Genomic DNA, 25,407 nt, shown 5'->3' with positions numbered 1-25,407 from the left:
CTAATATCTAGCTAACATCCACATAGCTAACAGCTATCTAACATCTAGCTAACGTCCACATAGCTGTCTAATATCTAGCTAACATCCACATAGCTAACAGCTATCTAACATCCACATAGCTAACAGCTATCAAATATCTAGCTAACATCCACATAGCTCACAGCTATCTAATATCTAGCTAACATCCACATAGCTCACAGCTGTCTAATATCTAGCTAACAGCTATCTAATATCTAGCTAACGTCCACATAGTTGTCTAATATCTAGCTAACATCCACATAGCTAGATATTAGACAGCTGTTAGCTAACATCCACATAGCTAACAGCTATCAAATATCTAGCTAACATCCACATAGCTGTGAGCTATGTGGACGTTAGCTAGATATTAGATAGCTGTTAGCTAACATCCACATAGCTAACAGCTATCTAATATCTAGCTAACGTCCACATAGCTCACAGCTATCTAATATCTAGCTAACATCCACATAGCTCACAGCTGTCTAATATCTAGGTAACAGCTATCTAATATCTAGCTAACGTCCACATAGTTGTCTAATATCTAGCTAACATCCACATAGCTAGATATTAGACAGCTGTTAGCTAACATCCACATAGCTAACAGCTATCAAATTTCTAGCTAACGTCCACATAGCTCACAGCTATCTAATATCTAGCTAACGTCCACATAGCTCACAGCTATCTAATATCTAGCTAACGTCCACATAGCTAACAGCTATCTAATATCTAGCTAACATCCACATAGCTAACAGCTATCTAATATCTAGCTAACATCCACATAGCTAACAGCTATCTAATATCTAGCTATGTGGATGTTAGCTAACAGCTGTCTAATATCTAGCTAACATCCACATAGCTAACAGCTATCTAATATCTAGCTAACATCCACATAGCTAACAGCTGTCTAATATCTAGCTAACATCCACATAGCTAACAGCTGTCTAATATCTAGCTAACATCCACATAGCTAACAGCTATCTAATATCTAGCTAACATCCACATAGCTAACAGCTGTCTAATATCTAGCTAACATCCACATAGCTAACAGCTATCTAATATCTAGCTAACATCCACATAGCTAACAGCTGTCTAATATCTAGCTATGTGGATGTTAGCTAACAGCTATCTAATATCTAGCTAACATCCACATAGCTAACAGCTGTCTAATATCTAGCTAACATCCACATAGCTAACAGCTATCTAATATCTAACTAACATCCACATAGCTAACAGCTATCTAATATCTAGCTAACATCCACATAGCTAACAGCTGTCTAATATCTAGCTAACATCCACATAGCTGTCTAATATCTAGCTAACATCCACATAGCTAACAGCTATCTAACATCCACATAGCTAACAGCTATCAAATATCTAGCTGTTAAAACTGTTAAAATAATGTCTTTGAGTATAACAGAACTGATATGGCAGGCGAAACCCCGAGGACAAACCATCCAGGGGAAAAAAATTGAGGTCATAGGATTTTCCAATTGTTTTCTTTGGGATACCCTTATTATTAGGAACCTGGTTGCAGTTCCTATGGCTTCCACTAGATGTCAACAGTCTTTAGAAATTGTTCGATGTTTTTCTTTTGAGAAATGAAGAAGTAGTGCTATTCATTGTAAGTGTCACTCCAGGTGGACTCTACTGTTTTGATGCGCGTGAACAGGAGTGCGCTTCACGTTGTTTTTATCCGGTATTAGAAACAGTGTATTCAGTCTTAAATTTGATCGATTATTTACGTTTTAGGGAACCTGAGGTTGGATTAGGAACGTTGTTTGAAATGTTTGGACCAAGTTTACAGGTAACTTATTACATACTTTTTAGGCATGTCTGGCGAGTTGAAACCGGTGTATTTCTGAATCAAACGCGCCAAATAAATTGACATTTTTGGGACATAAAGAAGGACATTATCGAACAAAAGGACCATTTGTGATGTATCTGGGACATTTTGGAGTGCCAACAGAAGAAGATCTTCAAAGGTAAGGCATGAATTATATCGCTATTTCTGACTTTTGTGGCGCACCTGCCTGGTTGAAATATGTTTTTCATGCTTTTGTATGCAGGGCGCTGTCCTCAGATAATCGCATGGTTTGCTTTCGCCGTAAAGCCTTTTTGAAATCTGACATAGTGGCTGGATTAACAAGAAGTTAAGCTTTATTTTGACGTATAACACATATATTTTGAAGAATGTTAAATATTTGAATTTGGTATTTTTGAATTTCGCGTTCTGCAATTTCAACAGAAGTTGAAATAAGAAGTTTTAAGGGGCTCATCATCACATGTAAACACTGAAGGTATTATGACATGGATGGATGGGTCAATCTGTTACTATGAACACCTCTGTTATTTCAATACATTGCTTAAAGATTCCTTCATTCTTTAATGTGAATTTACATGATATGTCTTGTCTTGGAGGGCCTTATTGTGTGTGTGTGTGTGTGTGTGTGTGTGTGTGTGTCAAATCAAAGTTTGTTTGTCACACACATAGTTTACAGCTGGTATTAAAGGTGCAGCGAAATGCTTACTTGCAAGCTCCCTCAACAGTGTGTGATGAGTGATGTCTCATAACGCTCCAGAGGAAAGCTACAGTACAGGTTACAACAGGCTGAGTTGAGCTCTAGTCATATAATTACATCATTATGTTACCCAGCTGGTTCTAGACACACAGCTCCCGCTCTGCCCAGGCTGAATGACGTTCTGACTGACAGACACACATCTCGCTTTCTCTCTCCCCCCCCCCCCCCAGGCTGATTCACGCTAGTTAACAAGAAATACAGATTAATTCGCTGTCACTTATTCTCAATTTTTTTTCCCCCCTCTGTTGGTTGTTAAAAAATAACTGTTTTACTTAAAATGTTTGCTCACAAGCTATTAAGCAAATTTACAATGTTATGACCAATGATGTACATATATAAACCCAGGATTACTGGTGTTATGTTTTGGCCATGGACAGGCTTTAAAGACACCCGTCGGCTATATTGGCACTCCTCAGAAAAGCAGAATTAATGGCCTTTTACAGTATTTCATTTAAAATGTTCAAGGACAAAATTACATTTATTTCAGAATGTTTTAGTTGCATTAGTACTTTAAAAAAATGTTTTTTTGTTTTTTTAAACGTATGTAATTTTTTTTTACATAAATTATTTTTTTTTTTAAATGTATGTCAGTTTTTTTTGGGGGGGGGGGGCTCACATAATATAATTTAAAAAGTATCCATTCAGGTGTTTGTAATACAATAAACGTGGCAAAAACAAATGTAGACATTAGTAAATGCATTTCTATATCTTCAGTGGTGGGTGGTATATGGGGCTTTGGTGACAAAACGGATGGCACTGTGATAGCAAATTCTATGCAGTCTGAGTAGAGTGTTGGAGGCTATTTTGTAAATGACATCGTCGAAGTCGAGGATCGGTAGGATGGTCAGTTTTACGAGGGTATGTTTGGCAGCACGAGTGAAGGATGCTTTGTTGTAAAATAGGAAGCCGATTCTAGATTTAACTTTGGATTGGAGATGATTAATGTGATAATTAGTTATGCCACCATTTATTGACTTTAATAACTTTTTCCTCATGTCACATAAAAACATCATAGATTCAAATGAGTTAACGGTTTAAACTTTAGATTGGTTCAGTACCATATACACCTTCTTGTAAATTAGGCAATGACTGCATTTAGCTACAGTATAATATTATGGTTTATAAAGGCAATTTAAAACTGGATAAGTTGCATCAAGTATTATCAAGTCTTAATAACCCAAATTCTTGAAGTACAAATGCAGGCTATTTTTATATCTAGACCTGTGTCTGAGCTGTCTCATCCCCTCCCTCGCTGTCTTAGCGTAGTGTCAGTGCACTGCTGTCTGTAGTGAATGGGGAAACGAACATCTGATTTCCATTAGTTGGAGAAAATCCGTCAAGCTGAAGACATGTGTGAAGCTAGCCACAACAAGGATTAGCAGCGGTCGTGGAATTTTGCAGATCGCCTTCTAAATAAAAGCTCTCTTTCGAAAGCGATTCAAATGGATACAAAAATAGTGGAATCATCAGCCATATTTGGACTAGATAACACTAAACAATGTCGGAATGTTGTTTATATAAATTCAACGAAATACAATATTTGGTTAATAAAAAAATAAAAAAATGTTGAAATCACACTGTAAATGTATTAAGACTTTAGAATTGCATTGTGGGACAAACGTATATGCTCTGTACAGTCGTCCCGATGGATCTTGGGGCCATGAAATGGGGTATCAGCCTCTTCAGTGACATCCACAGAGTACAACTGTGAAGGGTTTTCACAGGATCCAAAGGCATGAATCAATACATAGTTGGGTGACTGGTGAGCTTACGCTACGATTATAATATTTGTGAAAACGCGTCACAGTTGTATTTTGTGGGTGTCACTGAGTAGACAACGTATTTCATGGACATAAGGTCCATAGGGAAGGTGGTACACGTGTAACCGATGTGAAATGGCTAGTTAGTTAGCGGTGGTGCGCGCTAATAGCGTTTCAATCAGTGACGTCACTCGCTCTGAGACCTGAAATAGTTGTTCCCCTTGCTCTGCGAGGGCCGTGGCTCTTGTGGCGCGATGGGTAACGGTGCTTCGGTGGGTGTCAGTTGTTGATGTGTGCAGAAGGTCCCTGGTTCGAGCCCAGGTTGGGGCGAAGAGAGGGACGGAAACTACACTGTTACACACGGTCTAAGGCATTACTACAGTCCCTGGTTCAAATCCAGGCTGTATCACACAACCGGCTGCGATTGGGAGTCCCGTAGGGCGGCACACAATTGGCCCAGTTGTCGTCCGGGTTTGGCCGGGGGTAGGCAGTCATTGTAAATGAGAATTTGCTCTTAACTGACTTCCCTAGTTAAATAAAGGTTAAAGTAAAAAATATATATAAAGTATGCCCCCAATGCAACATCCACAGTGCAAATTCACAGATTTTTATTTTAACAACTTATTTTCTTTCTTGTTGAATTTATATAACAATATTCCCGACATTGTTTAGCATTATGTAGTGCAAATATAGTATGATTCCTCCGCTATTTGTATCTCCGATTGAATCACTTTCAAATACTCTTATTTTGAAGACAACCAGCAAATACCACTCCTGTGGCTAATCCTTATTGTGGCTAGTTCCACACAGGTAAACTAAAACTCCTCCTCATAAGACCTCTCACAAAGAATGTCCAAAATCTTCCATCAAAACTATTTGAAAAAAGAAATGACTGACCTTGTTTCGAAACGATCTATTGTAATGTCTAATGGGACACGGAAATCTAGTATAAAGTAATCCCAAATCAACAAATTAAAATACTAAACCAAACTACAATACTGGTTGTAACTTTGCAGGCTAACCTCCTTGCAGTAAACTGGGCAGAGGTAGGCTATCCCACGCAGCGACAAAACATCTCTAAAAGCCAGACAAACCAAATCAAATGCTTCCTTACCCGATGACCTTAGTTCCGTTGAAAAGGAAGACAGTAAAGATCAGCCTGAACTAAACTTAGACAAGTCCTTCACTATACGTCTGTTTTAACTAGGACTATTGTTGAGCCGCCCCAAGTCGTTGCGTTGTGAAATGAGTGAAGTTCTTTTGGAGCGGAGTCCAGCCCACTGCGCACTGTAACCCGACCCAGGTGTTCCACTGCACAGCTGGCGCAGGTGAGCCCTCCCCTGGCCGCGGTGTATCATGGGATATGTAGGTTTTTACACGTTGACCCGATGGTAATCTCACAATGTTCGGGAAATTACATTACAATGACAGTACAGAGAAATGTAGCCTATTTATCATTTTGACAAAGGCTTTTTGTCTCTTATATTGTAGGATTTATTAGATAAAGGTAGAGTAGTTTCAGGTGTGAGTAGTCTAGTATCGGCATGAATAAATAAATTCATGTTTCTGCAGTGGTGGAAAAAGTACCCAATTTGTCATACTTGAGTAAAAGTAAAGATACCTTAAATAGAAAATGACTGAAGTAAAAGTGAAAGTCACCCAGTAAAATACTACTTGAGTAAAAGTCTAAAAGTATTTGGTTTTAAATATACTGAAGTATCAAAAGTAAATGTAGAAGTCATTTTAAAGTCCTTATATTAAGCAAACCAGATGGCATCATTTTCTTGTTTTTTATTAATTTACGGACAGCCAGGGGCGCGCTCCAACACTCAGACATCATTTACAAATGAAGCATGTGTGTTTAGTGAGTCCTCCAGATCAGAGGCAGTAGGGATGACCAGGGATGTTCTCTGTTTAGTGAGTCCTCCAGATCAGAGGCAGTAGGGATGACCAGGGATGTTCTCTGTTTAGTGAGTCCTCCAGATCAGAGGCAGTAGGGATGACCAGGGATGTTCTCTGTTTAGTGAGTCCACCAGATCAGAGGCAGTAGGGACGACCAGGGATGTTCTCTGTTTAGTGAGTCCTCCAGATCAGAGGCAGTAGGGATGACCAGGGATGTTCTCTGTTTAGTGAGTCCTGCAGATCAGAGGCAGTAGGGATGACCAGGGATGTTCTCTGTTTAGTGAGTCCTCCAGATCAGAGGCAGTAGGGATGACCAGGGATGTTCTCTGTTTAGTGAGTCCTCCAGATCAGAGGCAGTAGGGATGACCAGGGATGTTCTTTGTTTAGTGAGTCCTCCAGATCAGAGGCAGTAGGGATGACCAGGGATGTTCTTTTGATACGTGTGCGAATTGGACAATTTTATTGTCCTGCTAAGGATTAAAAATGTAATGAGTCCTTTCGGTTGTCAGGGGAAATGTAAGGAGTAAAAAGTACAATATTTTCTTTAGGAATGTAGTGAAGTAAAAGTAAAAGTTGTCAAAAATATAAATTGTAAAGTACAGATACCCCCCAAAAAGCTTCTTAAGTAGTACTTTCAAGTATTTTTTACTTAAGTACTTTACACCACCATGTTTCTGTTTGTCAAATAAAAATCAAATAACGTGTCAACTGTGTAATCCTACTTTGTATGAAATTATACAGTATTTCTGGGTTGTCACTAGTTACCACAGCCTCAGCTATATCTAAAAAATGTATGAAAACAAAAATGTGCTTTTGGGTCAAAGCTTTTGACACGGTAAATCATTCCAATCTTGTTGGTCGGCTAAGGAGTATTGGTGTCTCTGAGGGGTCTTTGGCCTGGTTTGCTAACTACCTCTCTCAAAGAGTGCAGTGTATAAAGTCAGAACATCTGCTGTCTCAGCCACTGCCTGTCACCAAGGGAGTACCCCAAAGCTCGATCCTAGGCCCCACGCTCTTCTCAATTTACATCAACAACATAGCTCAGGCAGTAGGAAGCTCTCGCTTTCATTTATATGCAGTTGATACAGTCTTAAACTCAGCTGGCCCCTCCCCGGATTTTGTCTTTAACGCTCTACAACAAAGCTTTCTTAGTGTCCAACAAGCTTTCTCTGCCCTTAACCTTGTGCTGAACACCTCCAAAACAAAGGTCATGTGGTCTGGTAAGAAGAATGTCCCTCTCCCCACAGGTGTGACTATTACCTCTGAGGGTTTAGAGCTTGAGGTAGTCACCTCATACAAGTACTTGGGAGTTTGGCTAGACGGTACACTGTCCTTCTCTCAGCACATATCAAAGCTGCAGGCTAAGGTTAAATCTAGACTTGGTTTCCTCTATCGTAATCGCTCCTCTCACCCCAGCTGCCAAACTAACCCTGATTCAGATGACCATCCTACCCATGCTAGATTACGGGGACGTAATTTATAGATCGGCAGGTAAGGGTGCTCTCGAGCGACTAGATGTCCTTTTCTATTCGGCCATCAGATTTGCCACCAATGCTCCTTATAGGACACATCACTGCACTCTATACTCCTCTGTAAACTGGTCATCTCTGTATACCAGTCGCAAGACCCACTGGTTGATGCTTATTTATAAAAACCCTCTTAGGCCTCACTCCCCCCCATCTGAGATATCTACTGCAGCCCTCATCCTCCACATACAACACCCGTTCTCCCAGTCACATTCTATTAAAGGTCCCCCAAAGCGAACACATCCCTGGGTCGCTCCTCTTTTCAGTTCGCTGCAGCTAGCGACTGGAAAGAGCTGCAACAAACACTCAAACTGGACAGTTTTATCTCCATCTCTTCATTCAAACAGTCAATCATGGACACTCTTACTGACAGTTGTGGCTGCTTCGCGTGATGTATTGTTGTCTCTACCTTCTTGCCCTTTGTGCTGTTGTCTTTGCCCAAAAATGTTTGTACCATGTTTTGTGCTGCTACCATGTTGTGCTGCTGTCATGTTGTGTTGCTAGTATGTTGTTGTCATGTTGTGTTGCTACCATGTTGTGTTGCTGCCATGTTGTGTTGCTACCATGCTGTGTTGTCATGTGTTGCTGCCTTGCTATGTTGTTGTCTTAGGTCTCTCTTTATGTAGTGTTGTGGTGTCTCTCTTGTCATGATGTGTGTTCTGTCCTACATTTGTATTTTTAATCCCAGCCCCCTGTCCCCGCAGGAGACCTTTTGCCTCTTGGTAGGCCGTCGTTGTAAATAAGGATTTGTTCTTAAATGACTTGCTTATTTAAATAAAGGTTAAATATTAAAAAAGTATGACTTTGTTGTTGTGGTATGTAGTGACGACCATGTTTTTTGGACAGAAATGGATGTGTTATTATTTTTTTGTACCATATGTATTTATATTATTTATTATATATACTGCTCAAAAAAATAAAGGGAACACTAAAATAACACATCCTAGAGCTGAATGAATGAAATAATCTTATTAAATACTTTTTTCTTTACATAGTTGAATGTGCTGACAACAAAATCACACAAAAATAATCAATGGAAATCCAATTTATCAACCCATGGAGGTCTGGATTTGGAGTCACACTCAAAATTAAAGTGGAAAACCACACTACAGGCTGATCCAACTTTGATGTAATGTCCTTAAAACAAGTCAAAATTAGGCTCAGTAGTGTGTGTGGCCTCCACGTGCCTGTATGACCTCCCTACAACGCCTGGGCATGCTCCTGATGAGGTGGCAGATGGTCTCCTGAGGGATCTCCTCCCAGACCTGGACTAAAGCATCCGCCAACTCCTGGACAGTCTGTGGTGCAACGTGGCGTTGGTGGATGGAGCGAGACATGATGTCCCAGATGTGCTCAATTGGATTCAGGTCTGGGGAACGGGCGGGCCAGTCCATAGCATCAATGCCTTCCTCTTGCAAGAACTGCTGACACACTCCAGCCACATGAGGTCTAGCATTGTCTTGCATTAGGAGGAACCCAGGGCCAAACGCACCAGCATATGGTCTCACAAGGGGTCTGAGGATCTCATCTCAGTACCTAATGGCAGTCAGGCTACCTCTGGCGAGCACATGGAGGGCTGTGCGGCCCCCCAAAGAAATGCCACCCCACACCATGACAGACCCACCGCCAAACCGGTCATGCTGGAGGATGTTGCAGGCAGCAGAACGTTCTCCACGGCGTCTCCAGACTCTGTCACGTCTGTCACGTGCTCAGTGTGAACCTGCTTCATCTGTGAAGAGCACAGGGCGCCAGTGGCGAATTTGCCAATCTTGGTGTTCTCTGGCAAATGCTAAACGTCCTGCACGGTGTTGGGCTGTAAGCACAACCCCCACCTGTGGACGTCGGGCCCTCATACCACCCTCATGGAGTCTGTTTCTGACCATTTGAGCAGACACATACACATTTGTGGCCTGCTGGAGGTCATTTTGCAGGGCTCTGGCAGTGCTTCTCCTGCTCCTCCTTGCACAAAGGCGGAGGTAGCGGTCCTGCTGCTGGGTTGTTGCCCTCCTATGGCCTCCTCCACGTCTCCTGATGTACTGGCCTGTCTCCTGGTAGCGCCTCCATGCTCTGGATACTACGCTGACAGACACAGCAAACCTTCTTGCCACAGCTTGCATTGATGTGCCATCCTGGATGAGCTGCACTACCTGAGCCACTTGTGTGGGTTGTAGACTCCGTCTCATGCTACCACTAGAGTGAAAGCACCGCCAGCATTCAAAAGTGACCAAAACATCAGCCAGGAAGCATAAGAACTGAGAAGTGGTCTGTGGTCACCACCTGCAGAACCACTCCTTTATTGGGGGTGTCTTGCTAATTGCCTATAATTTCCACCTGTTGTCTATTCCATTTGCACAACAGCATGTGAAATTTATTGTCAATCAGTGTTGCTTCCTAAGTGGACAGTTTGATTTCACAGAAGTGTGATTGACTTGGAGTTACATTGTGTTGTTTAAGTGTTCCCTTTATTTTTTTGAGCAGTGTATATTATTATATTTATTAGATGTCATCCATTGTAACCTCTTGTTTGAATGGTCGGGGAAGATGTCGGAAGCTGATGTTTTGTTTGAAACTGATGGCTCGTCGAGTGGAGATGAGAGTTGGAAGGAATGGATCACAGTGGCGAACAAAACAGGAAATAAGACAAGTAAAGTGGTCGTGGAATCTAGTAAATTCAACCCTATTTATGATTCTTTGAAGGTTTTTCACCGATGGAGTTATGCAGAGGTGTAAACTACTTAAGTAAAAATACTTTAAAGTACTACTGAAGTAGTTTTCTGTACTTTACTTTTTATATTTATGACTACTTTTTACTTCACTACAGTCCTTTTTTAAATTTATTTTTTGGTACTTTTTCTCCCAATTTCGTGACAAGGACATCCCGGCCGGCTAAACTCTCCCCTAACCCGGATGACTCTGGGTCTCCATGGCTGTGGCCAGCTGTGACACAGCCTGGGATTGAACCCTGACACTCAGAAGTACTCGTTGCATTTTGAATGCTTTAGCAGGACAGGAAAATTGACCAATTTACACACTTATCAAGAGAACATCCCTGGTCATCCCTACTGTCTCTGATCTGGAGGACTCACTAAACAGAACATCCCTGGTCATCCCTACTGCCTCTGATCTGGAGGACTCACTAAACAGAGAACATCCCTGGTCATCCCTACTGCCTCTGATCTGGAGGACTCACTAAACAGAGAACATCCCTGGTCATCCCTACTGTCTCTGATCTGGAGGACTCACTAAACAGAACATCCCTGGTCATCCCTACTGCCTCTGATCTGGAGGACTCACTAAACAGAGAACATCCCTGGTCATCCCTACTGCCTCTGATCTGGAGGACTCACTAAACAGAGAACATCCCTGGTCATCCCTACTGTCTCTGATCTGGAGGACTCACTAAACAGAACATCCCTGGTCATCCCTACTGCCTCTGATCTGGAGGACTCACTAAACAGAGAACATCCCTGGTCATCCCTACTGTCTCTGATCTGGAGGACTCACTAAACAGAGAACATCCCTGGTCATCCCTACTGTCTCTGATCTGGAGGACTCACTAAACAGAACATCCCTGGTCATCCCTACTGCCTCTGATCTGGAGGACTCACTAAACAGAGAACATCCCTGGTCATCCCTACTGCCTCTGATCTGGAGGACTCACTAAACAGAGAACATCCCTGGTCATCCCTACTGTCTCTGATCTGGAGGACTCACTAAACAGAACATCCCTGGTCATCCCTACTGCCTCTGATCTGGAGGACTCACTAAACAGAGAACATCCCTGGTCATCCCTACTGCCTCTGATCTGGATGGCTGATCCAGCTAAATGTTCTGTTTACATGTTCTGTTTACATGTTCTGTTTAAATGTTCTGTTTACATGTTCTGTTTAAATGTTCTGTTTAAATGTTCTGTTTAAATGTTCTGTTTACATGTTCTGTTTAAATGTTCTGTTTACATGTTCTGTTTACATGTTCTGTTTACATGGCAAATTGGCTCCGGAAGCCAAATCAGCTAAATACGCCATCTAAACATGAATCGATTCTCAATTGCCATACGGTTCTAGAAACATAAATCCCTCTACTTCCATTTCACATCAAAATAATTTGACAAATGCAAAATACACACTTACTGCTCACTGTTTTAACCTGTTTTAACAGTTGTAGCAGACCAGTATTTTTCAGTGTTTGTCTTGTCTGTTTCCAGTAAATAAGCGCTGTAACATTGAAAAAAAAAAAATGGCCGTTTGGGAACCCTAACCCTATTGTAACGACCCTGGGTTTATAAGCGAGGATATCGACTGTGCCGCACGAGCATGCTTTCGCGGCACAGTCGGTAGCTCGCTGGACTTCAGGCTAGAAGGTCAAGGGTTCGAGGCCTGCTCCCTGCCTGTTTCATTACACTATAAAAGGTGTGGATCAATTCAACCTTTTTCTCGCTGATATGAAAGATAAGGTTCTTATGATTCCAAATCCAGACCGCAAGCGATGTGTGTTAATGTTCAAACCAAATGTTGGGGCTCTTAAAAAAAAAACTCCCCTGTACAGAAGAAAGCCTTTCGTCCAATGACTCCTCATGTGTGATGTAAAGGAACTGAAAGTCATGACCACCTCCTAGAGAATTATATACCAGTTAAGACGAAATGCTGTGGTGGCGAACATGCGCCACAATTCCTGCCCTGTTAGGGTGAAGGACACACAGGGGTGGCAAGATTTACATTTTAGTCATTTAGCAGATACTCTCATCCAGAGCAACTTACAGTAGTGAATGCATACATTTCATGCATTTTTTGTGGTTGTTGTTGTACTGGCCCCCCCCGTGGGAATCGAACCCACAACCCTGGTATTGCACACACCATGCTCTACCAACTGAGCCACAGGGAATGCCTGTCAAGCTTGTCTCCCTCTCCGCAGGTGCTGAGAAGAGCGGAAGAAGGGAGTAACGTTGAAGAAACCAGATTAGTTAGATTAAAGACTCCAGTAAATGTTTCCTCACCAACAGGATCCTGACATGTTGCATGTTAAAAAAAAACGTGCACTTTGTATCGTTTATTTCATTGATTCTAAACTGCACGGAGCAAATAAAGAGGAAATCAGAGAAAATAAGCATTGTTGTTTAGTGCGGCTGAATTTTTTTGGGTGGATGGAGGGGAACTCAGGGATTTTACAGCAGAGGCATTACAAGGAATCGGGTCAATGAATGTTCCGTCTGTATTTTGTTTTCGGATGTTTGAGTTGATTAAAAAAGTTTTGGTTTATTTCCATTTTGGAGTTTTCCGGTGTATTCAGTCCTAAAGCACCACCAAAGAAGAGTTTCCTTGGCAGCTGCGGAGAGGTATTTGGGTGTGTGAGACTTGACGTCAGAATAATTACAGGGTGTATCCGATCCTTTCAGGTTATTTTTTAACTAGGAAAGTCAGTTATTAAGAACAAATTCTTATTTACAATGACGGCTTACAACGGCCAAACCTGGACGACGCTGTGCCAATTGTGGGCCGCCCTATGGGACTCCCAATCACGTCCGGATGTGATACAGCCTGGATTCAAACCAGGGTGTCTGTTGTGACGTTTCAAGCACTGAAATGCAGTGCCTTAGACCGCTGCGCCACTCGGGAGTCCAAGTAGGACCAAGGTTGGCCTGAGGTAGGACTAAATAGATTAAAATAGTGTAGTAGGGTGGTGTTATTTTGAATTTTAGAATTCATTTTGTGAGTGTTGTGTTATTTGTTTTTTATTTTTTGTTCAAGCTAATTATAAAGGCGTTATACTCCAGTCTAGTAGGTGGCGGTATTTCAACATTTATTGGCTGCCAACCGCCGTTAAACCTCACCGAAGAAGAAGAAGAAGTGTTTCCGTTAAGATGGCTGTCGGTGCCTTCCCCATCGCCAAGCTCCTCTATCTCGGTGTACGGCAGCTCAGTAAGCCCGTGGCCAACAGGCTCAAAGCCGGGGCTCTCCGGAGCGACTTCTTCAAGACATATGTTTGTCTTCCACCGGGACAGAGTAAGTCATTTAGTTTTCATTGAAGCTACGGACTGAGTGGTTCTGTTAAACGGGAGGTTAGAGGAGGGGAGAGTCGAAGGACGGTAGCGTCATGTAATAGTTAACCAATAGAATTCACCTGTCACTGCCGCTAGGCCAATAGTTGACATGGGAATGGTCGTGTAGAACGCCCATTTGTGACGTATGGGGATTGAAATAGAAATGGTCCAATGGTACAGTCGATACGTCAGTCAGGAGGATTATCCAGCGAACCATGTAGCCAATTGGAGCGCGTTAAAATTAATGAGGTGCAGGACTTGGTTCGTTTGTCATTGAGGTTGTCTGTAGGAAATTAAATGTAAGTGCTTTTTATTTATTTTTTTAGCCATTATTACAAATGAACTGTAATTTATTTTTATTTTTTACATTACAGCGACCTCAAGCAGTACTATTACACTATGAACTATGTCACTATAGATTTAAAAGAGTTTGATCTGAATACAGATCATTTTGCATGGCTACTGTTGTCGCCCTGCCTCGTCCTTCTCTGGGGGTTATTGGCATCCAAAACGTTATAATGCATTATCTCCCCCTACTGTACTGGAGCAGTCCTGTCTCCCACCTGTGTACTGGAGTCCTAGCCTAATAATGTACCAGTATAAAGAGTGGTTCCTACAGATGCAGGAATGCCCTGAATTGCAGGCTGCAGTTGCACCTTTCTACTTTTGGATGAGTCATGTTTACAACCTCTGTTATTCTCTCTGTGTGAAGTTTTGAGTTCACCTAGTGGACATCACTGTAACTGCATCACAGATAGAACAAGGAGCCAGATGTGTTATCGATTTTTCTTTTGTTTGTTGAATAAATCTGAAGCATTTGGTTGGAATTTACATTCCCCACCAAATATGGTGAGGCGAAGGAAGCCAGGTGGCTGGCAGTATGGCGTGAGATGGAACTGGGCTGATATTCTGCTGATTTATTTCTTCTCGTAGAGGTAAAGTAGTAATGGCACTGGTTCTCTCTCTTCCCTCCCGCTTTAGTTTACCACTGGGTGGAGATGAGGACCAAGATGAGGATCATGGGTTTTCGGGGTTCCACTATCAAGCCCCTGAACGAGGAGGCGGCAGCAGAACTGGGTGCAGAGCTCCTGGGGGAAGCCATCATCTTCATCGTCGGAGGAGGGTGTATGATCCTAGAGTACAGTAGACAGGCGGCCAACTCTAAGAGGAAGGAAGAAGAGCTGAGTCACACCATTGGCAGTCTGCAGACACAGATAGGAGAGCTAGCCTTGAACACAGAGACACTGGATGCCAGGCTAAGGGAGGTCAACAGGCTGCTGCTCTCCTTACCACCTCCAGGCCTAGCACCCTCTCCTCCTGCTACCACGCAACTTCCTGTTTCGGATCCTGCTACCACTCTGGCTTCCTCTTCTGTGGATCCCAGTCAAAAGTGATACCTGTGTAATTTCTGAATTAACCTGGTGGTCACCGGATCTGTCTTTAGCCAAGTTCTCGCTCATGTCATAATTAGCCTTTTCTGTAGTGTTGTCAGATGAGACTAAAGGGCTATACACACACACACACTCTGCAAACGGATCGACGGAGATCCGTTTGTATCAACCTCTGCTTACTTTTGTGGGGCTAACTTTTTTTTTGAATGGACCGTATACAACACTCTGTTTGCGTCGTGTGTGTGTGTGTGTGTGTGTGTGTGTGTGTGTGTGTGTGTGTATAGAGTCCTTTTTGTCTAGGTTATGATGCCACACGAGTCAGTTGTTGGCTAAAACAGACACAGATCTCTGTCCACCAGGTTATGTCTGTTAATGAAAGGACTGTGACGCATACCGTATGCTTCCCAGATGAAACAGTTTGTGCATATATTATGATATTTGATTTGGTCTTTGGCAGGGTTTTTTTTTTTGGGGGGGGGGCTGTTAATTTGTATTCTTGAGGCAAGTCTATGTTCGGTACTCCTAGTAGTAGTAGGACCTATTGACGGGATTCTTCAATGAAATGTTTGTCATTCAACAAGTAGCCTCTGCAGAGATGTTCTAGTTTTCAGGAGAAATGGAAAGAGGGCATTTAACAAAGCAATACCATCTTAACTCTGCCTCCACATTTTACTGAATTGGTTGAACAGTGCAGAAGAGAACCAACAGTTTTCTGTTCTCCTGGTCAAGACCGGGATGTAGTTTCAGGCCTTTCTTTGACAGCTGCTATGTTAGGTGTTCCACGAGCGACGACTAGTTTTCATTGAGAAATACTGCACTAAACATCTGTTAGATGGGGAAATTGTGCAAATTCATTAGTTTTATACAACAGTATTGACTTGGCATCATCTTGACTTAAATTTGACAACTCCCACAACTACAAAAATGTAAACATTTTATTACAGATTTCTTGATTTATCTCAGTTTAATTTGACCTGTTTTGAGGGAAGTGTTACTGGGTATGTTGCTATGGTGGCTCAAGAGGGACAAACCAAAGTTCATTAGGGTGTATGTGAGCAGGTGTTTGTTTCGCCTAGCTGAGTTCTGCTGGAAGCGAACCGACCCTCTGTGCAGATGCCTTCATCAGTTAAGTGGAGGAAAGTGCAACCACAATACACTATGCTAAGGATTTCCTGTAGAGCTGGGTGTGAGTGGACCTTAGTCTTATTAGAGGCTGCTGCTGCTGGAGAAATGACTCGCTGTCATATAGTGTATTCATTTGGTGGGTTTTTTTGTGGTGGGGGGGTTTAGTGCTTTATTTAACAATCAACAAAAATAAATTTAAAAAACGCAACATGTAAAGTGTTGACCCCATGTTTCATGAGCTGAAATAAAAAAATCCCCCCAAAATTTTCCATACACACACACACACAGTTTATTTCTCTAAAATGTTGTGCGTGAATTTGTTTACATCCCTGTTAGTGAGCGGTTCTCGTTTGCTAAGATTAATCTATCCACCTGACAGTTGTGGCATATCAAGAAGCTGATTAAACAGCATGATCATTACACAGGTGCACCTTGTGCTGGGGGGGGGCGTTAAATGCCACAGATGTTTTGAGGGATTATGAAATTGACATGCTGACTGCAGGAATGTCCACCAGAGCTGTTGCCAGAGACTTTAATGTTAATTTATCTACCATAAACTGCCTCCGATATATATTTTTTTAGATTATTTGGCAACCGGCCTCACAACCACAGACCACGTATAACCACACTAGCCCAGGACCTCCACATCAGGCTTCTTCACCTGCGGGATTGTCTGAGGTGGGGGTGCTGAGGAGTAATTCTGTCTGTAAATAAAGCCCTTCATTCTGATTGGCTGGGCCTGTCTCCTCAATGGGCCTGGCTGCCAAGTGGTGATGCCTATGCCCACCCATGGCTCCACCCCTGCTCAGTCTTGTGAAATCCATAAATTAGGGCCTAATGAATTTATTTCAATTGTCTGATTGTCTTAAATGAACTGATTAGATTAGGGCCTAATGAATTCATCTAATTTGACTGATTTCCTTATATGAACTGTAACTCAGTAAAATCTTTGAAATTGTTGCATGTAATGTTTTATATTTTTGTTCAGTATTTTATATATATATATATATATATACAAACACTACTCCACGGCCTGGACAAGGAACTGTTTCAACATGTCACATGTCAGTGTTCTCTGGTTGAAATCAAGCACCTATATTAATATTGAACAGTGATTGGTTTGGCTTGGTGATAGTAATAGAGTGACTGCATGGGGATCTATAATGCTTAGACTAGGAGGAGACCATGTGACCTGACCAGGAAATACTGACCCTATATGACAGTGTTTCCCTCCTCCAGTACCCCCCCAACAGCCCAACTCCAGTCCTCCAGTACCCCCAACAGCCCAACTCCAGTCCTCCAGTACCCCCAACAGCCCAACTCCAGTCCTCCAGTACCCCCCCAACAGCCCAACTCCAGTCCTCCAGTACCCCCCAAACAGCCCAACTCCACTCCTCCAGTACCCCCAACAGCCCAACTCCAGTCCTCCAGTACCCCCCCAACAGCCCAACTCCACTCCTCCAGTACCCCCAACAGCCCAACTCCAGTCCTCCAGTACCCCCCCAACAGCCCAACTCCAGTCCTCCAGTACCCCCCCAACAGCCCAACTCCAGTCCTCCAGTGCCCAACTCCAGTCCTCCAGTACCCCCCAACAGCCCAACTCCAGTCCTCCAGTACCCCCAACAGCCCAACTCCAGTCCTCCAGTACCCCCAACAGCCCAACTCCAGTCCTCCAGTACCCCCCCAACAGCCCAACTCCAGTCCTCCAGTACCCCCAACAGCCCAACTACAGTCCTCCAGTACCCCCAACAGCCCAACTCCACTCCTCCAGTACCCCCAACAGCCCAACTCCAGTCCTCCAGTACCCCCCCAACAGCCCAACTTCAGTCCTCCAGTACCCCCAACAGCCCAACTCCAGTCTTCCAGTACCCCCCAACAGCCCAACTCCAGTCCCCCCAACAGTCCAACTCCAGTCCTCCAGTACCCCCAACAGCCCAACTCCAGTCCTCCAGTACCCCCCCAACAGCCCAACTCCAGTCCTCCAGTACCCCCAACAGCCCAACTCCAGTCCTCCAGTACCCCCCAACAGCCCAACTCCAGTCCTCCAGTACCCCCAACAGCCCAACTCCAGTCCTCCAGTACCCCCAACAGCCCAACTCCAGTCCTCCAGTACCCCCCAACAGCCCAACTCCAGTCCTCCAGTACCCCCAACAGCCCAACTCCAGTCCTCCAGTACCCCCCCAACAGCCCAACTCCAGTCCTCCAGTACCCCCCCAACAGCCCAACTCCAGTCCTCCAGTACCCCCCCAAACAGCCCAACTCCACTCCTCCAGTACCCCCAACAGCCCAACTCCAGTCCTCCAGTACCCCCCCCCAACAGCCCAACTCCAGTCCTCCAGTACCCCCCCCAACAGCCCAACTCCAGTCCTCCAGTGCCCAACTCCAGTCCTCCAGTACCCCCCAACAGCCCAACTCCAGTCCTCCAGTACCCCCCCAACAGCCCAACTCCAGTCCTCCAGTACCCCCCCAACAGCCCAACTCCAGTCCTCCAGTACCCCCCCAACAGCCCAACTCCAGTCCCCCCAACAGTCCAACTCCAGTCCTCCAGTACCCCCCCAAACAGCCCAACTCCACTCCTCCAGTACCCCCAACAGCCCAACTCCAGTCCTCCAGTAACCCCCAAACAGCCCAACTCCAGTCCTCCAGTACCCCCCCAAACAGCCCAACTCCACTCCTCCAGTACCCCCAACAGCCCAACTCCAGTCCTCCAGTACCCCCCCAACAGCCCAACTCCAGTCCTCCAGTACCCCCCCAACAGCCCAACTCCAGTCCTCCAGTGCCCAACTCCAGTCCTCCAGTACCCCCCAACAGCCCAACTCCAGTCCTCCAGTACCCCCCAACAGCCCAACTCCAGTCCTCCAGTACCCCCAACAGCCCAACTCCAGTCCTCCAGTACCCCCCCAACAGCCCAACTCCAGTCCCCCCAACAGTCCAACTCCAGTCCTCCAGTACCCCCAACAGCCCAACTCCAGTCCTCCAGTACCCCCAACAGCCCAACTCCAGTCCTCCAGTACCCCCAACAGCCCAACTCCAGTCCTCCAGTACCCCCCAACAGCCCAACTCCAGTCCTCCAGTACCCCCAACAGCCCAACTCCAGTCCTCCAGTACCCCCCAACAGCCCAACTCCAGTCCCCCCAACAGTCCAACTCCAGTCCTCCAGTACCCCAACAGCCCAACTCCAGTCCTCCAGTACCCCCCCAACAGCCCAACTCCAGTCCTCCAGTACCCCCAACAGCCCAACTCCAGTCCTCCAGTACCCCCCAACAGCCCAACTCCAGCCCTCCAGTACCCCCAACAGCCCAACTCCAGTCCTCCAGTACCCCCAACAGCCCAACTCCAGTCCTCCAGTACCCCCCAACAGCCCAACTCCAGTCCTCCAGTACCCCCAACAGCCCAACTCCAGTCCTCCAGTACCCCCAACAGCCCAACTCCAGTCCTCCAGTACCCCCCCAACAGCCCAACTCCAGTCCTCCAGTACCCCCCCAAACAGCCCAACTCCACTCCTCCAGTACCCCCAACAGCCCAACTCCAGTCCTCCAGTACCCCCCCAACAGCCCAACTCCAGTCCTCCAGTACCCCCCCAACAGCCCAACTCCAGTCCCCCCAACAGTCCAACTCCAGTCCTCCAGTACCCCCAACAGCCCAACTCCAGTCCTCCAGTACCCCCAACAGTCCAACTCCAGTCCTCCAGTACCCCCAACAGCCCAACTCCAGTCCTCCAGTACCCCCAACAGCCCAACTCCAGTCCTCCAGTACCCCCCAACAGCCCAACTCCAGTCCTCCAGTACCCCCCAACATCCCAACTCCAGTCCTCCAGTACCCCCCCAACAGCCCAACTCCAGTCCTCCAGTACCCCCCCAACAGCCCAACTCCACTCCTCCAGTACCCCCCCAACAGCCCAACTCCAGTCCTCCAGTACCCCCCCAACAGCCCAACTCCAGTCCTCCAGTACCCCCCCAACAGCCCAACTCCAGTCCTCCAGTACCCCCCCAACAGCCCAACTCCAGTCCTCCAGTACCCCCACTCATTTTTGTTGTTGGCCCAGAAGACAAATTCCCCTGATTGAACTAATTGAGGACTTGATGAAGTTGAATCGGGTGTGCTTGTTTGGGGCTACAACAACAATGTGTTCTGTTGTAGGACTGGAGGGGGGAAACGATGCTATATGGGTACCGGTGGTGGGAAAAGTACTAAAAATCTCATTCTGTAGTAAAAGTGAAGATATTTTAATAGAAAATTACTCAAGTAAAATTTTGTCATCCAGTAAAATACTACTTGAGTAAAAGTATTTGTTTTTAAATATACTTAAGTATCAAAAGTAAAAGTATGAATAACTAAAAATTCCTTATATTAAGAAAACCAGACGTCACAATTTTCTTGTTTTTTATTTTCTCGGACAGCCAGGGGAACACTCCAACACTCAGACATAATTTAAAAACAAAGCATTTGTGTTTAGTGAGTCCTCCAGATCAGAGGCAGTAGGGATGACCAGGGATGTTCTCTGTTTAGTGAGTCCTCCAGATCAGAGGCAGTAGGGATGACCAGGGATGTTCTCTGTTTAGTGAGTCCTCCAGATCAGAGGCAGTAGGGATGACCAGGGATGTTCTCTGTTTAGTGAGTCCACCAGATCAGAGGCAGTAGGGATGACCAGGGATGTTCTCTGTTTAGTGAGTCCTCCAGATCAGAGGCAGTAGGGATGACCAGGGATGTTCTCTGTTTAGTGAGTCCACCAGATCAGAGACAGTAGGGATGACCATGGATGTTCTCTTGATAAGTATGCGAATTGGACCATTTTCTGTCCTGCTAAGCATTCAAAATGTACTTTTGGGTGTCAGGGAAAATGTATGGAGTAAAATGTACATAATTTTCTTTCGGAATGTAGTGAAGTAAAAGTCAAAAATATAAATGGTAGAGTACAGATACCCAAAAAAACACCACTGATGGGTGCCTTAACCCAGTTAGGGAGGGTGTTTTATAACTCTTTGCATGACAGTATGACACAGGGAAACTAACTGGCAATAATATTTGCTGACTTGAAAATGTGAAATTTGTACATTTAGCTACATCAAATGTTGCCCACCTTCTCCAAGTACAACAGAGCTTTTATTATGGTTCTGACTAGATGGAATACAGACTTTTTCGTAGCAGGTTAGGAGAATGAGGTTACAGTTGTGAAAAGGGTTAGCTAAAATGCTCTCCTAGCCTGCTATGAAAAGTCACTTCCTGGTTGTAGCTGTACTCCATCTTGTCCAGGGTTTCCCCAAACTCTTTTTGTTGCCATAGCTCTACACAGCTGATTCAAATAATCAACGAATCATCAAGCTGTGATCATTTGAATCAACTGTGTAGTGTTAGGGGGGCAAAAATCTAAATGTGCACCCCTTGGGGTCCTGAGGACCTTGGGAAATGCTGATCTAGTCACAAGCCTGTATTATTGTCTTGACTCAATGTGTGAATCCCTTCCCTAGTTGGTCCCGTGTAGCTCAGCTGGTAGAGCATGGTGTTTGCAACGCCAGGGTTTTGGGTTCGATTCCCACGGGGGGCCAGTATGGAAAAAAATCTATGAAATGTATGTTTTGGGTAAGAGTGTCTGCTAAATGACTAAAATGTAAAAATGTGATGTACTGTGACATGTGTAAAAATAAAATTGCTGTAAATGAATGAGTATAAAATAAAGTTGATATTTTTCATATCATGTGTTCTCTGCAGTTTATTGTTATAAAACTGTACAATATTGCTTAGACTGAAAAAATGTATCCAAGGCCTAAAATGGTGGGTATGTTCACCGATTGGCCAGAAGGTGGCGGTAGTACGTGTATTGTTGATTACATCCGGTATCTGCAGCGTTGCCATGTTCGCGGTTTCCGGCTAAATTTGGCTACTTTGAAAACAATGGTGGGTGGAAATGTGTTTGTTGCGGGGTTTTGGGCTATTTCTAAATTGCACCGCGGCTGCCATGGCATTTCTGTTAAAAAAAACAACATATATTTAACTGTGACCTGCTGTTGACTGTCATATTTACTGTTGACTTTTTATTGTTTATTTCACTTGCTTTGACAATGTGAACATATGTTTCCCATGCTAATAAAGCCCCTTGAGTTGAAATTGAACTGGGTGGTGGGGAGGGCAGGATGGGGGTGTTGAGGGAACACAACAGCTACTGGCTGAGTCACGGATGTTGTGACAAGGTGTAGGTGGGTTATTTACATGGTCACTATGGAGACATCTATTTCAAAACACGTTTTCCGTAAAACATATGAATTACGTTAGAACTGACGCACATCAATAAATAATGTCGACAAAGCGCTGGGAAACGACGTTGGGCGCACTTAGAGCGCATTACATCCATTCGTTAGGAGGTGGTTTAAACTACATTCTAATGTGTGGTTCTTTTTATGTGGAAAAAAATCCTCAATGAAACTGATATTAAATGTGGAGAATGATCAATTTGCCCCCGTTGGCCATCAAATAGCCTATTAATATATATATATTAAATATTAATAATATATATTATATATATATATATATATATATATATATATATATATATATATATATATATATATATATACCATTGTAGGCTACCATTTGATACAATAAAAATATTGAAATGACGATATCTATGGAGTCATTGCAAATCAATGTGCCCCTTGTGTAGCCTGGAGCTGGCAAACCAATTTAATAAATAGGTTATAACTTCAGTTTATTGTGGTTGTAGCCTTATGTTAGCATGCAATTATTAATGGACATGTTTCGTTAATTCAATTGTAAGTTATCAAAACTCTATCGCAATTGCTGATCAGTTAGAATGCGTTTTATATATACATATTATTAATATTTAATTCAGTGATTGAAAAGATGACCCCATCCTCAGTAGCCTATTCAAGCAGCCTATTGGGGGAAACAACCACTTCTTACCTCGAAATCGTCTCGCTATTCATGTTGAATACATTCGCCTGTTTGAACTAAGCGTGCTGCTAACCTCATTCTGTTTATATCTTCCCTACATCTTGTCTAGGCTACTGTAGACAATCTGAAATGATATGTAAGGCCTATCAGGGACTATAGGCTACCTTCCCTACATCTTGTCTAGGCTACTGTAGACAATCTGAAATGATATGTAAGGCCTATCAGGGACTATAGGCTACCTTCCCTACATCTTGTCTAGGCTACTGTAGACAATCTGAAATGATATGTAGGCCAATCAGGGACTATAGGCTACCTTCCCTACATCTTGTCTAGGCTACTGTAGACAATCTGAAATGATATGTAGGCCAATCAGGGACTATAGGCTACCTTCCCTACATCTTGTCTAGGCTACTGTAGACAATCTGAAATTATATGTAGGCCAATCAGGGACTATAGGCTACCTTCCCTACATCTTGTCTAGGCTACTGTAGACAATCTGAAATGATATGTAGGCCAATCAGGGACTATAGGCTACCTTCCCTACATCTTGTCTAGGCTACTGTAGTCTATCTGAAATGATATGTAGGCCAATCAGGGACTATAGGCTACCTTCCCTACATCTTGTCTAGGCTACTGTAGACAATCTGAAATGATATGTAGGCCAATCAGGGACTATAGGCTACCTTCCCTACATCTTGTCTAGGCTACTGTAGTCTATCTGAAATGATATGTAGGCCAATCAGGGACTATAGGCTACCTTCCCTACATCTTGTCTAGGCTACTGTAGTCTATCTGAAATGATATGTAGGCCAATCAGGGACTATAGGCTACCTTCCCTACATCTTGTCTAGGCTACTGTAGTCTATCTGAAATGATATGTAGGCCAATCAGGGACTATAGGCTACCTTCCCTACATCTTGTCTAGGCTACTGTAGTCTATCTGAAATGATATGTAAGGCCTATCAGGGACTATAGGCTACCTTCCTTTACCCATGCAAACCATTGAATTACAATCATAAACCCAGATTTGAGTCTGTAGCCTATTGAAATGACAAGTCAATCTCGCAAATGAGCCATTTATAACGGTTTTCAGTCTTAACATCTGGCACATAATAACAGCACAATTGCCAGAACTTAGCCTAACATTAGTTTTGTCATGTTCGTCCAAGTGGTTCTTGCTCAGAGATTTTGTGATCCTCTGTCTAACTTTCATCACTCAAACTCCCCTGTCGGATTTGAACAGATGCGCAAAGGGGATTTATTGATAAACCTGAATCGAGCCCTAAACGCAGATTGGGTGAAATCCGTGGTATATCAGACCATATTTTTATTGAACCTTTATTTAACACGGCAAGTCAGTTAAGAACAAATTCTTATTTACAATGACGGCCTACCAAAAGGCCTCCTGCTGAGACGGGGGACTGGGATTAAAAAAATCAAAAAATAAATACAATATAAATATAGGACACAACACTACATAAAGAGAGGACTAAGACAACAACATAGCAAGGCAGCAACAACATGGTGGCAGCACAACACAATGGTACAAACATTACTGGGCACAGTCATCAGCACAAAGGTCAAGAAGGTAGAGACAATAATACATCACACAAAGCATATACCAGGGGTATGACAGAAAAATTATTTTTACTGTTCTAATTAGGTTGGTAACCATTTTATAACAGCAATAAGGAATCCTGGGGATGTGTGGTATATGGCCAATATACCATTGCTAACGAACGTAACCAGGCACACCATGTTGCTTCATGCTGAAGAACAGCCCTTAGCCGTGGTATATTGGCGGTATACCATACCCCCTTGTGCCTTATTGCTTAATCATAGCAGTCAAACGAGTTAAATCGACATCCATTGATGAAAAATGATCAGTCAAGTTTAATGAGGACAAATTATATTTTCTCTTCCGACGTATTCAAAGTCCTTTATTATGTCATGTCACATAGCTCACAATAATTATTATTTTGAGGAAAAACTAATTTTGCTTCTAATATCGATACAACGATAACGTTTGGGAAAAGTACTTTTATTGTATAAATATGGCAACTCTTCTCTTGCTGAAAAAACAACAACATTTGGGCTGGTTTTCAGGCCTTTTGGGGCAGGTTTTGTGTTGTTATTCTTATAGAAATTTGAACTAGACCT

The 25,407-nt window shown here is 43.7% G+C and overlaps 1 protein-coding gene across 1 annotated transcript; it reads left to right on the top strand.

The window, feature by feature from the left end:
- The first annotated feature begins 13,628 nt into the window (after positions 1-13,628).
- On the top strand, positions 13,629-16,602 carry opa3 (outer mitochondrial membrane lipid metabolism regulator OPA3). Its single transcript, XM_029773901.1, has 2 exons — positions 13,629-13,784; positions 14,804-16,602. Exons 1-2 carry the CDS (start codon positions 13,643-13,645, stop codon positions 15,214-15,216), a joined length of 555 nt encoding a protein of 184 aa, XP_029629761.1. The 5' UTR covers positions 13,629-13,642; the 3' UTR covers positions 15,217-16,602.
- Positions 16,603-25,407: the final 8,805 nt, after the last annotated feature.

The sequence above is a fragment of the Salmo trutta genome, chromosome 13 (genome assembly GCF_901001165.1).
Source record: "Salmo trutta chromosome 13, fSalTru1.1, whole genome shotgun sequence".
Classification (NCBI taxonomy): domain Eukaryota; kingdom Metazoa; phylum Chordata; class Actinopteri; order Salmoniformes; family Salmonidae; genus Salmo; species Salmo trutta.
Note: the sequence above shows the minus strand (reverse complement) of the source record. Positions and strands in the feature narration are given on the sequence as shown.

What these genes read in the sequence shown, in the direction of transcription:
- opa3 (XM_029773901.1), top strand. Translation starts at nt 13,643, where the DNA reads ATGGCTGTCGGTGCCTTCCCCATCGCCAAGCTCCTCTATCTCGGTGTA. An exon ending in TTGTCTTCCACCGGGACAGA is followed by an intron (nt 13,785 to 14,803) that starts GTAAGTCATTTA and finishes CTCCCGCTTTAG; the next exon opens with TTTACCACTGGGTGGAGATG.